At 39.9% G+C, this 14,705-nt stretch overlaps 1 protein-coding gene across 1 annotated transcript; it reads left to right on the top strand.

Moving 5' to 3' along the window:
- The first annotated feature begins 5,158 nt into the window (after positions 1-5,158).
- On the top strand, positions 5,159-9,203 carry ankrd34ba (ankyrin repeat domain 34Ba). Its single transcript, XM_027021020.2, has 2 exons — positions 5,159-5,221; positions 7,507-9,203. Exon 2 carries the CDS (start codon positions 7,590-7,592, stop codon positions 9,201-9,203), a length of 1,614 nt encoding a protein of 537 aa, XP_026876821.2. The 5' UTR covers positions 5,159-5,221; positions 7,507-7,589.
- The last annotated feature ends 5,502 nt before the right edge of the window (positions 9,204-14,705 follow it).

Genomic DNA, 14,705 nt, shown 5'->3' on the forward strand with positions numbered 1-14,705 from the left:
ATGAAAATAAGAGAAAAGAAAATATACTTACCTTACAAAGCCCCGGGACAAGAAAGGCAGAACACCAAACGCGTCCGCTGAAGGAGAGCCAAAGCATGAGCATGTGCATGCGTCTCCTCTCAAAAGATCAAAGATCAAAGTCACTTTATTGTCATTCAGACTCTACAACATATGCAACCAGTAGTGCACAGCTGAACAAGATTGCGTTTCTCCAAACTCTGATGTGCAAATATACACTATACATAAAGGTAAGTGCACGAGACAAGACATTAGTCAGCATAGACAAGACACAGTATAAATACACAAGAAATATATAAAATATACACATATAGTACAAGAATATACATATACTGCACATAAGAATAAAATACTGCACATTGTATATAGAAACTATTGACATTGTTCCAGTGATTATTGCACAGTGTAACTGGTATTGTAACTTAGCACTGGAAAATGTTGATAAGGTGCTCACAGAGAGAACATTAAAATTATTGCAAAAAGTAGCTACATATGAAGATGGGGGTGTGGGTTATAAATAGTGATCATAATAGTTCTATGTTTCTAGGTATAAAGTAAAATAAAATAAAATAAGGAGGAGGCCATCTTCATCCTCTAGGGATGGGAGTACCCTCCACAATGACACGAAAAATTTAAATGAAAAACCAAAACCAAAAAGAGAGAGATTGTTACACAATTAATGTTTAAACAATCTCACAAAAGAATGTATTGTCAATGTTAAAATGCTGTCATTTAACTGTATGGTTAAGACTGTGAATTTTAATCATTGCGAAGGTGTTATCGTTGGTTCTTCCCACAGGAAAGTGGTGGGAGAATTAGTGTATAAAAGCCAGCAGAGCAACCAGTCAGGGGACTCCACTGAATGAGAGTCTACTACGGTGCTTAAATTTCTGTATTTATTGCATTTGCTGTTTTTTGCCATCATCTCTCACTGGTTGGGCCACTCAGTTAGTGTGGTAGTGCTGGCACTGTGCTACTCCACTGTCGACACAAGAAGTCCAAGCATTGCAGTTATAACTAATGTTACAGTATTCCAATAAACTCCAGTAAATACACTGAATCCTACTGACTAATCATGAAATAAAAACATCTTTATAGTGGTGAAATTGGCGTATAGAATGTTCCGTAATTTGCATACTGATTCTGATTGGTCAGTTTACTTACTAGAGGAGCCTGTAGGATTCCGGCCTCCTCTGCCATTAACTAGATCAATTGACTGCGATTAGTAAGTGAATTATCTAGCTACCATACTGGGAAGAAACTGAAAACTGTAAGCAACATTTCCTAAAAGTAGACATTTAAAAGTTATGAATAACATTGCTGATTGTTCATCCCGATACAAAACACATGGGGATATTTAACATACACACAGTTAAGATTGTCCAAATAAATAATAGCATAGGCCTCAACCTAATTAATTAACCTAATTAATATTGAATTCTGGCCAAAAAAAAAATAAAAAATCTAGGGCAATATTAATTGTTAGACAATTCTGGCTCAGAAGGTAAAGAGGGATTATGATGGATTATTATTATGTTTGACATTCCCCCAAATAGATCCATGCTTGTACTCTGTAGAATGGGGCTGGTATGGCTTTGAAGCTGGAGGACTCCCAATCCAGTGATAACAACTTAACAACTAAGTGGTTTCTTTCCTCAGTAGGATAAATGTTTAAAACATTTCAGAGTATTTTGCAAGTATTTTGTCACAAGTTTATACACATTCAAACTACATGTTTATACAGAGTTTGTCTGTTGTTTTTAAATAATTTTAATTCAACACATGTTATGCATTTAGCTCACACTGTCTCCCACACTGTCTGTTACTGAGACGGTGACTCTCCCACACTGTCTGTTACTGAGACGGTGACTCTCCCACACTGTCTGTTAGTGCGACTGTTACTCTCCCACACTGTCTGTTACTGAGACGGTGACTCTCCCACACTGTCTGTTACTGAGACGGTGACTCTCCCACACTCTTTGTTACTAAGACAATGACTCTCCCACACTCTTTGTTACTAAGACAATGACTCTCCCACACTGTCTGTTAGTGAGCTTGTAACTCTCCCACACTGTCTGTTACTGAGACGATGACTATCCCACACTGTCTGTTACTGAGACAATAACTCTCCCACACTGTCTGTTACTGAGACGATGACTCTCCCAGACTGTCTGTTAGTGAGACGGTGACTCTCCCACACTGTCTGTTACTAAAACAATGACTCTCCCACACTGTCTGTTAGTGAGACTGTTACTCTCCCACACTGTCTGTTACTCAGACGGTGATTCTCCCACACTGTCTTACTGAGACGGTGACTCTCCCACACCTCCTAACAGTACATTTACTTTGCTACATGTGAGGCAGTTTTCACTCTGCCTTTCATTAATTTCTATGGAGACAGGCAGCGGTTGTGCACAGAGGTTTATGGGAGCGAGTGTGTTGCAAACCAAGTATTGAAAAGTTAAGCTTTTCTCAGTTTTATGCAAATAAAAATGAGTTTGAAAGGGCAGCAGCCAATCAGCATTGCGTGGGCCATTTCGTCATGTTACATCAAGCCATGATCTGAAACCAGCGTTGTGACATGATGCAGGAGAGGAATATTATTGTTGCAAATATGTTAGCTTTCATCTTCATGTTGATCATAGACCTTTCACTTCAGCCAAATTAAAGAAAACAGTTATGTAAAAGATAAAGGACATAAAAGCTTGCATCATTAGAAATTTCCTTCTTTTGAAATATGATTCAAGTCGGTTACTAATTTTGCTTGAAGTAAAGTTGGCAATTGTATCCCAGATCATGCAGGTTATTCTGCAAAATGCTCCAGTGTAGATTATTTCTTGATAACTGTGTAGTGTATTTCTTGATACAGGCCCATCATCAGTGAGTGACGTCACTAAAAATGCATATTATCAATTAAGAAACCCTGTGTGACATGGAGTGGTTTCTTTAATGGATGTCTTCGAGTGTTATAACTCATCGTGATACTGGTGGTGAAAGACACTTCTCTTGTATAACTCAATTCTGCCAGAAAGCAATCAGAGTACACATCCTTCTTTAGCGTGGCCTGTAGTTTGTTGAGCATGCCTGTTGTTTTTTTATTTTATTTTTATTCTTGTGTCTTGTTATTGAGTTCTGTTAAATTAATGTATTAGTGCTTTATTTAGTTCATGCTTTTCTGTGTAAAGCACTTTGAGATTTTGGATTCAAAAAGAAAAGTGCTAAATAAATAAAGACTAATATGTAGGCCATTATGAACAGTTGCCATGACAATGATCAGTTGGTTATTTATGAATTAAATGCATGTGTAACATTACTAACAACAAATTTTCAGCAAGTTAACTTAATTTTATATTAGTATTGTCATACTAAGGCTAAGGCACCATATATATTAGGAATACCTTAACAGTACATTCTCTGGCCACCTTAGGGGTTTAAGGTTTAGGTTTAGATGTAGATGTACAGACTGGAGACTTCTGCTGGCATGCACTGGTACCCTGCGACACAGTACTGGGTGCTGCACTGGTACCCTGCGACACAGTACTGGATGTTGCACTGGTACCCTGGGACACAGTACTGGGTGTTGCACTGGTATCCTGGGACACTGTACTGGGTGTTGCACTGGTACCCTGGAACACAGTACTGGGTGTTGCACTGGTATCCTGGGACACAGTACTGGGTGTTGCACTGGAGTGTCTTATGCACTCATGTCCTGGCATGTTTATACATGTTAATGTCACTACTGTGGTGTGCCTGAAATTTGAACATTAAATGAACATTGGTCATTAGTAAAAAATTTGTAATCTTTATGGGATCGGACAAACAAAATCCAAATGAGTGGTGTGGCCATTCAGTTATGTGAAAGTTCCCTTTATGTAGGTGTTTGTTGTTACAGGGACATTCATCTGTCCTATTTATAGACCAGTCTGTCTTTGTTCCTGCTTCCACACATTTAGGACCAAACCATCATCAGACGTGAATAAGCTCACGTTCTGTAGGCGTACATTTCTTATTCTGCAGTATAATATATTGTATAACAGGTTATAATGAACTCAGCTTATAACACATCCATTATCTATGTTTTTCTTAATTTTTTTCCTTCATTTTGTAAAAATTATAATTATGTAAGAATTTTCCCTTCATTTTGAAAGAATATATACACACAATCAGGCAAAAACTGGCAACTTACAATAACATGAGAGTCATGTTATTCTGTTAAGTACTTTGTAAACTTATATAAAAAAGATGTTATTGTTGGTGTTGGGGTTATTGCTGTTGTGGCTGTTGTTATTATAAATGTCAGGTGGATATAAGTAACCCTGTAAATCTGTGTGCATCACAAAACATTGCACATGCCTACCCCTCCTTCTTATCACTGGTTGTCATAGTGATGGCATTGCTCAAGTGCACTGAAACTATTCCATCTCACCTTCCAGTGGACCTAGCAATAGTAATTGTATATGTTAAACATGCCTTCTGTTTTAGCGCGGGTAAAGGCAGACACAGAAATCCTTTATGAGTAGATGCACCAGGCGGATTTAGATCTGTAGGAGAGATCATGAGATTCTTTGTCATGTTTCTTGTCTTTACTGTTTCCTGCTCAGTATTAAAATACCCTTGAAAGGCATTGTCATGTTTTATCTCATACAGGCCAGTGTGAATGACATCAAAAGATATGACCATGACTCATCAAACAGGGACATGATGTTCAGACAAACTCTGGATCACTGCAGCAAAGCAAAGTTGCAGCGATCTCTAATGTCATTGAGGAATGGGCTTTCTGAAGCACATTAATAAGTCCAATCTCAGAATCCGGGGTCCACATAGACTTGTCACGAGATATTGGTCACACAGAAGTCTAATGTTTCAAAACATTGTGTCAAGGTTGTGTAGGAAGGAACCCTTTAGATAACCTTCAAAGAGGTTCTGTTTTTTTCATTCTTGTCAGAATACTAAACGCTGGCATGTATACCATAATGTCATATTCTTTCCAGAAGATCTTGTGTGTAATAGTGTGTTCTCTGTTCTCTCTCACTCGCCCTCCCAAACAGCTTTCCTGTGTGTGAGTAATCTCCTCACTGTCACTCAGACCTGACCAGTGCCTTTCCTTCTGTGCACGCTCACTCTGATTCATTTACTCTACAGTTAGACAACTAGCCTGGAAAATCAGTGCTAATCTAACAAAGCATCAGCACAAGCCTGTTGGGTAAGTCTTAGATCTTCAGCATGCCTTTTCATCTTCTGTCTTGTTATCAGAAATTATTCTTTTTATTCTTTTTCTTTACTTCACAAGAATATCATGAAGAATATTCAAATATTTTTCACACATATGGCATTTTGTAGCACACCACAAGGTTGATAAAGTTAACGGTTTAGCTGAATGAATCTTTTTTCCCTCTAAACATTTGTGCTGTTAGCTGAGAAAGCATTTTGAATAGCGGTACCAAGATGAGAATAGAAACACTTCCACCTCTTCAAGATCTCAAGTGCACTGTGAACATGCATTTTAACACATTTTGTACACCCATCACATCTTTCTCCATACACATTCCACATGTATACAACAGTACTGCTTTCTCTACCGCAGAATTCTTTGCTTTATACCATAAACTCTGGAGAAGGTTCCAGGGGCCACCTCGCTCTGTATCTGACGAACATTAGTTCATGTGCTGACTGCTTGTGTCTACACAAACATTGCTGACAAGGGCAGATGTTGTAGCCACACTCATGCAATGCACAGGTACACCATGGTAACCAGGTGCGCCATGGTAACCGGGTGCACAGCGCCAATAGCAACCCTTCCTATATCCACCAGACTACCTGGGATTTCACTTTGTGATATTGGAGTTATTAAGACATATAATATTAATATGCTGTAGGTGGCAATACAAGGAAACTCAATTCTCTTCATATGTCTGAAAACCTTGGTTTTTAAAATGTTTCATTTTTGCTTTTTAAATTGGCAAAATAATTAACATGGAACTAATGTAGAATTGCACAGTGCTTAATTTTGAACTACAGGAATTCCAGAAATCATTTAAACTAATGTTTTTAATTATTTCAAGGGTGGAAGGCTTGCATCTGGGTGTTAAGTTTCACTCACTGTGATGATACACACCTGTGATGAACGACTCTTCCAGGAAACCTAACAAAGAGCTTCTGCAGACTTTACACCTGCTGTCTATCCTATTGGCTTAACACACTCAGCTGTGTTTCCATGTGGAAACCTACAGCATTTACTGATCTCTGAACAGATCAACTCTCAAGGACAGCTGCAAAAGGCTGCAATTTCGTGTCATGTTTTCATAAAGTAACTGGGATCCCCTTTAGAGTTACTGAGTCAGATTAAAAAGGCAAACAATGAAAGAAAACGCCCATAAAAGTTCAAGGAATTTTACTTTGCATGAGAATAATTTCCTCAGATTTACACAAGATATGTATTTTAGACAAGAAACAGATTTCATTTTCAAAGGTAGGCGAATGAATGTTGATTTCTTTTGAAAAAGTGTGTCCTGTTTAGGGCATCAACCAACAGGCCATCATATTCAGTTCACAGGATTTTCAGGACTTTTTTTTTTCTATACTGAACCGCAAGTTCGCTTTGTGCACATTAAATAAATGTTAAGGATGCAGTGTATAAGGTGTTTGAGTTGCACACATAAACAAAACACACACACACACACTCATGATCTTCATTTCCTTCCTTTATGTTACTCAGCCCTATTTAAATTGTAAAATAAAGCTAACACCATTCCATGCATGAGTCCATAATTTGTCAGAAATGTCTGAACACGGCACACAGTCGACATCCCAGTGTGTTCTGCAGCACAGTTTACATAAGGCCTCATAGTCACTTAATGTTCTGTCAGATAATCAGACACATTTTATGAAACTGCAGACACGAAGTTCTGAAAGCCCAGAGCTCTGCGCTAAGAAAGTAAGAGTAAGACCAGCTAACACAATGAGCTTTACAGTAATGGCTTCACTCAGGACACAGATAGGGAGACCTGCACTTTTACAGATATTTGGCACTGCTGGCAAACAGTGACATCACAGTCTCTGCCTCAGCTGACTGAAATTACGCTGCTTGTTGGGGGAAAATATTATGAAGGAAGCTGGACAGGCAATCCTAAACAGAGATAGTTTAAAAATGTATTTGCACACAATTGTTTTTATAGTGGTCACAAAGTCCCATTATACAATTTTAAAGTATTACAGAGTATTCTGTAAAGTATTCAGAGTGTTCTGACAGCCAAGATTAAACTCATGAATGGCTTGATATCTATTGAATTTGGCTGAATACTGAATTTTGTATGTAAAAAGAAGAAAAGACTAAACTTTAGTTCACCAGGATTGGCTTTTTTATGTACTAAAAAGGAGAATATGGAGAAGGGAATGAAGGATAAATAATTCTAAAATAACAAAATAACAGGAGAACAGTGTAATAAATAAAACAGTAAAAATATAAAACACTGTACTTCTCTTCCACAGGCTGTATGACGGAAACATTACTGAGGTGTCAGGTGTGAATCTCAGTGAGTGAGCTGGGGACGAACGGTGTACAGTTAGTCTCAATGGACGGAAACTCTCTGCACAGAGCCGTCTACCTGAGCCGCCTCCGCCTGACACGCCTTCTCCTGGAGGGTGGAGCTTATGTAAATGAGAGCAATGAGCGCGGGGAAACGCCCCTGATGGTCGCCTGCAAGAGCCGACACACCGATCACCACGGCGTTCCGAAGGCAAAGATGGTGGAATACCTGCTGGAGAGCGGTGCCGATTCCAACATCCAGGACAAGAGCGGCAAAACCGCTCTGATGCACGCCTGCTTAGAGGAGGCGGGAGGTCGGGTGGTGTCCCTGCTTCTGGCCAGTGGGGCTGATCCCTGTCTGGAGGATCACACCGGCTCCTCTGCTCTGATCCACGCCATCAACGCCAGTGATGAGGAAACGCTGAAGCTGTTAATGGACGCCTACAAGGCCAGAGGGAAAGAGGTACTGGTCATTATTCACGACAGGTTTGCCTGCGGAAGGCAGATGGCCAAACAGTATCTAAAGATTCCCCCACTAGCATGTGAGCCATGCGATAACCTGTGTGCCTCCTCTACACCCTGCGCTTCACCTTCTGAAATTCACCTCAGCGCCTCATCCCAAGAGACATCCTCATTCCGCTCTATGGACACGTTCTGCTTCCAAGATCTGCAGAGCATGGCCAGCTCTCAGCCAACGTCTCCTTGTCACCAGCCATCTCTGGTACATGGGAGACTGAACAAACTTCACCATCTGCAGAGACTGCACTCAGAGCCCTGGCTCACCATACCCCAATCCTTTCTTGCCCAACAGCAAGCCAAAGGCACCACTCCAGTGGAGGAACTACCTGACATAACACCTGAAGAAGAACAAGCTTTCAGATTGACTTCTGGCTCTCCTGTCTCTCGGCACTGCAGTGTTGACCTCAAAAAAACAACTGGTTCAAGCCAGAACCTACTTCAAGAAAGCAGCATAAAGGCTGATGGAGGTTTAAGACCAGAGGGAGCTCTGTGTCGTAACATGTCCTATGATGGTTTATTTTCACTGCACTCTCTTTCCCACCCGAATCTTCACTCCAAAAGTGGTGCAGAGGTCTCAATAGAGAAAGACCCGAAGAAGTCACTGCCTAACCTGGCAGTGTCCAGCCTCTGTAACATCATTCAGCATTGGAGGATGGGAATGGACCACTACAGCTCAGATTCTCAGCTTTCAGTGTCAGGCAACTGCCCAGAGGAACATAAAAGACATCTTGAGAGGAAGCGACTTGTGACTTCACGCTCGTCCACTCTGATAGGGTCACGAGAAACCCCTGAGAACACTTCAGTGGCGTATATCCAAAAGAAGCATCCAATCAGCCTTGAGCGCAGTGGATCGGGGGCTCTTCTTCCAGATCTCACCTCCTACCCTCGAACAGGCTTCTTGCCACCGCTGAGTCAGCATGCAGTTATTCCACACATTAGTGGACCACGCAGCTCTAATGCTGTGACCTCCAGCAATAAGCCAGTCTGTGGATTGATGACGAGTTCAAAGCTGTACCTCCCCTCAGCTCCTGCTGGCTTCCCCAAGGATCTGAAGACCAGGAAAACGCCGACCAGGAGGCATTCCATTCAAACCGAGCAAATCAAACAGCTGGGGGATTTCAAAGAGATCTTTGGACCTTGATCAGTGAAATGTGGTTAACCGAGCATGCAGACTGATGGAGGGATCTTAAACATGGTTGTTATGTGTCTAAATGTAGTACTAAGAGATCATAATAAATTGGTTTGAGGACCTGTCAGGAGATTCAAATCCCCTGTACCTTTAAACACATTTTATTCATCTAACAGCAGAAAGCTTAAAACTGATAAGGAGTAAACAGCTCTGGAAAAAAAATAAGAGACCACTCCAAATTTTTCTTAAATCAACATCTCCACATGTACAGCAGCCATTCCATTCAAGTGTTTGTTGAATTCCTTCACAGACACACCTCAATCTACTTAATGAGACGCTGAACAGGTGATCACCTTAAAATCCTGTTCTAACGAGCAACAGTATAAAAAACACTGCTGCTGTCATCACTGTTCTCTTGTTATAGAACCAGCTGGATGGGAAAAGCAGTGCCAGGACTACCCATAAATTAAGTGTAGTCAAAATACAGCTACAGACCATGCCAAAAGAGTTGAAAAGAAAGGCTGTTAATGAGGAAAAGAAGGGTTCAATTGTAGCTTTACTGGCAGAGGGATACAGTGAGCATCAGGTATGCTTCTATCTTGAAAATTTCAAAAAGTACAGTTCATAAGAACAAGGTCAAGCAGCAAATACATGGGACAGCAACAGCTACAGACTGGCAGAGGTTGAAAATGACTCTCTACCGACCGTGATAATCGCCACCTCCTTCTAATGTCAACCGTAAGATGATGTCAAGTGACCTACAAAAAGAATGGCATGCAGTAGCTGGGGTGAATTGCACAGCGAAGACAGTTTGAAACAGGCTTCTAGAGGCAGGGCTGAAGTCGTGCAAAGCTAGAAAAAAGCCCTTCATCAATGAGAAGCAAAGAAGAGCTAGACTGACGTTTGTGAAAGACCATAAGGATTAGACCATAGAGGACTGGAGTAAGGTCATCTTTTCTGATGAGTGCAATTTTCACCTTTGTCCAACATCTGGTCATGTAATGGTTAGACGGAGACCTGGAAAGACCTACAAGCCAGAGTGTCTTGCACCCACTGTGAAATTTGGTGCAGGATCGGTGATGATCTTTCAGCAAGGCTGGAATGTGTCTTTGTGAAGAACACAGGAATCAAGCCATGTACAAAACTGTGCTGGATGAAAATTTGCTTCCTTCTGCTTTGACAATGTTCCCCAACTCTGATGATTGTTTTTTTCAACAGGACAATGCTCCGTCACACAGTCAGGTCAATCAAAGAGTGGATGAGGGACCACCAGATCAAGACCCTATCATGGCCAGCCAAAACTCCAGACCTGAACCCCATCGAAATGTGATCAAGAGGAAGATGGATGGTCACAAGCCATCAAACAAAGCCAAGCTCCTGGAATTTCTGTGCCAGGAGTGGCGTAAAGTTACCCAACAGCAATGAGAAAGACTGGTGGAAAGCATGCCAAGACACATGAAAGCTGTGATTGAAAAGCAGGGTTATTCCACCAAATATTGATTTCTTGACTCATCCTAAACTGAAATATTAGTACTTTGTTGTATATAAATGAATAAGAGCTTGTTTTCTTTGCATTATTTATGGTCTGAAATTTCTGTGACTGTTTTGTAATTTTGACCATTAGTCATTTTCATAAAATAAATAAATAAACAAATAAATAAAATACAATATTTTATTTGGAATTTGGAAGAAATGTTGCCAGTAGTGTATAGAATAAAACAAAACTGCTCAAACACCTACCCATCAATTGTAAAACTAGAGAAACTGATATTTTTGTAGTGGTCTCTTATTTTTTTACAGAGCTGTGTATATATATATATACACACACACACACACACACACACACTTGTCTGACTGAAAAAGGTATGAGGTATGTATTTATTACTATGTATATCTATATTACATTTAAAAAATCTAGTGGATTTTTCATTATGGATTAATGAATTCACAACTCAATCTAGGAATGTGCAAACACCATGAAGAAGTCTGGTAACAGTTACTGGGCATTGTCATCAAATAAGTCACATCACATTTTCAATCTACAAATATACTAGCAACAAAGATTCATTTATGCATCATATGTATTAAGTCTGAGGTGCCCAGTTCTGAAGGACCTACAGACAGTCCTGTATCTGTTTTGTGAATAATCAGAGTCGGGGACATTACGCTCTGATGGATTGGTCCACAAAAGATGTAAATCTTATAGGAAATGGCCCATTTTTCTTTGTGTGTCTCAGACCTGGAGGCCCAACACATGGCATTGTTGTGACTTCCCTGCACCAACATAATATCAATTCTTAAACTGTTTCATTTGAAAGGTTTTGATTTGATATTTAATGTGAATGATTTTCATTGATGCCATACTGATTCCTAAAATCCCAAGATTACTCTCATACTCTCAAATCTGTGTAAAGTCTCATTATATGTAATTTTATTGTGTTGCTGTATCAGTGTTAATGTTTGTATTGTTAATAAAACGTAATTAAATGCAATAATTTGGGCCCAATCATCAATGTTTAACCTTTTCAATAATCAGAAATTTAAAAAATCATAATTTGATTCTGAAAATTATAATTTGATTCTGAAGGTTTATCAAAACAGAATATACAATATATGAAATCAAGATAGAACACTAAAAAATCAAATCAAATCAGTACTCCTGTGTGGAAACAAACACACTCAGACATCCATTGTGCCACCACTAAAATGCTGAATGTTGCACTCAAGAGATGTGTGTTATGATGAGATCTGCCTTCCTCATCTCTCAGTCCCTACTGACCACCTGGGTAGAATTTTAGAAGTTAATTTAGAAGTTTAGTGGCCTTTCTCATCTCTTTAGACAGCAGCTGCTCACAGAGAACAGAGGTGCAGATAAGAATGATAATGACATAAAGGCAACAGCCTACTTAGAAGCAGGATGATAATTCCATCCTCCTCATGGAACTAGCATCTTCTCCACATTTATGGCATTCCATCCAAAGTGACTTACGTTATGACCAAGTATTATTTGAACAATTGGGGGTTAAGGGTCTTACTCAGGGGCCCAACAGTGGCAACTTGGCAGCAGTGAGGCTTGAACTAGCAACCATCTGATTACTAATCAAATACCTGAGCCACCAGTACCCTCCACTAGACTGCTGAGCTGCAAGTCACCCTCAGAATTGGACCTTTCTGAGGTTTGTAAATGGGCAAGTGGCCTGCCCCTCAGGAGCAGTTGGGGCTGTAAGATTCCTAAAACACCTGCTCCCTGCAGTCTCAGGATACGTGGCTGAATGTTTAGGAAGCTTAGGAAAAGAATGGACTATGCCTGTGCACAAAGAGCTCCCATCCCTGGACTTACTTTACTCGCAAACAGATCATGTTGTGTTTCACAAGCGCACAACAGTGATGACTGCTGTGCTTTTGAGACTCATCTTCCTTCAGTGTTCTATGGTGGAAGTGGTTCTATGGCTTACGACAAGCAAAACTGTCCATATTTAGGTATGTCTGGTGACTATTTGCACATGTAACAGGTTTTACAGATCCACTGTAGGTCAGTACCATTTTATACATGGATTTACGAAGAGCATGCACCACCTGGAAATTATCTGCATACTGGGCTGTTTCTACCAGGGGTATAGCTAGTTTATGGGCCATATTTGAATGCATTTCCCTCCAAGATATCTGTGCTCTGGTTAGCAGGGTTACCTCACACATATTTATCAGATTCTCTGTGTTTAATCTCAGTGCATGGTACACACTGTGTTCAGTGCAAGAATGCTTTGGAGTCCGAGCCTCTTCTCTTTGCCCCTGTGGATGGTCATGGCTTCATGGGAGTAGATCTAGCCCGTACTGAGATACCAAATTAAAGAAAATGTTTGAAAAAGAATGTTGTGCCCTAGGTCACGGAAAACAGGAGTGATCTTACCAGATGTGTGTCTCCTTGCATTACATATTACACAGTGGAAGTACACAGGAAATAATGGTGCTTTATAATGTATTTCCTGTGTAAAGATAAACATTTTCTTTGTTTTGGTATTAATTCAACATTTATCAAAATAGCCTTTATGTATGATCACAGGGTGATGTATCTGAAGCATCCTTTAATGATGTTTCCTCATGTATGTTTCTGGTATGACGTTCCAAGCTGTTTTAGGAACTGGTCAAGATCATCACATTGGTAAGCAATCCAGTGATTGTGGAGACCAGAACATTTTCCATCATGTAACTCGCTACTCTGTCCTGTGTAAATATTTGACTGTTTTAATATAGATGTGCATATTTATGCTCTACCAAATTGCCATCAATCTAGAGAAATTTTTCTTGCTTCCATACTTTTGGCCTGTTAAATATATATGACTTCCATGATTCACCCTACAGAAATACCATTGAATGAGAAGTAATATTCCACACTCAAACATCGTTTCAGTTCAAATCCATTGTCCTGGAATTTACCACTTTTCAGATACTTCCAAGCTGTGCTGTGTTCCCGTGCACTAGTTTGCTACAGTTATATGATGTCTGTACTCCTGCATAAAACTGAGGTAAATTTATTTGTATAGTGCCTTTTACAACACATCGTCACAAAGCAGCTTTACAAACGTATGAGTCCAGATCCCTAATGAACCATCCAAAGGCGACAGTAGGGAGGAAAAACTCCCTGGGAGGGATTTAGGAAGAAACCTTGGGAGAACCAAGACTCAGGATGGAACCAGTCCTCCACTGGGCAGCCCTGACAGTAACCAGTCCATGTTTTAAATATCATCTTGATATGAAAGTTGGATGAACTGCTTTTGAATTGCAGTCAGTGCTAAAATATTTTGCTTTTAAATTTTGATAGTAAATCAGTAATTGTCACACTATCTAAGGGATCAGTCAGAAACCATCAAAGGTATACTTTTGCTGTAATATTTTGGTGCCTGCCTATAAAACCTAATCAACCTAACAGCTACATCCATGCATGCCTTACTCTACTGCCCCATTGTTGCTTTGAGACCATATCTCTATCTGTTGTACATCTAATGTCAGCTGACAGCATAGTAACAATAACTAAAGCTTAATTATGTTCTGTGTTGGACTTCATGGCTAACAGTCAGCTTTTCCAATCATGCTCTCTGCAGTTTGCAGAGCTAAGTAATATCCCTTAGACTAACACACTTCTAATGTAAATCTTCTCCTGAGAGCCTTTTTGACCAGGTGTGTCAGATAAAAGAGTTGGAACTACACTGGAGGGGAGAAGATCTCCAGGATGTAAATCACCCATCTCTAAAACACTGTTGAGAAATACACAGTTAATGGCGTATTCCACTCGAGCTTACAGGCTTAAAAATGACAGGAATTATACAAAGTATAAGCCTTGCACATGCTCTGTGGTAAAGTAGGTGAAGAAAACCTCACCAGATGTACTCGAAAATGGTGGAAATTAAACCACATTCCTAATTTTGGCCTCTATGAAGACACACCAGTAAACAAAAATATGATTACAGATTTAATTGTACAAATATATGCACAGCCAAATATAGGCGAAGAAACAAA

Source organism: Electrophorus electricus, chromosome 17, assembly GCF_013358815.1.
Source record: "Electrophorus electricus isolate fEleEle1 chromosome 17, fEleEle1.pri, whole genome shotgun sequence".
In the NCBI taxonomy this organism is placed as follows: domain Eukaryota; kingdom Metazoa; phylum Chordata; class Actinopteri; order Gymnotiformes; family Gymnotidae; genus Electrophorus; species Electrophorus electricus.

Coding starts and splice junctions, on each gene's coding strand:
- ankrd34ba (XM_027021020.2), top strand. CDS start 7,590: ATGGACGGAAACTCTCTGCACAGAGCCGTCTACCTGAGCCGCCTCCGC.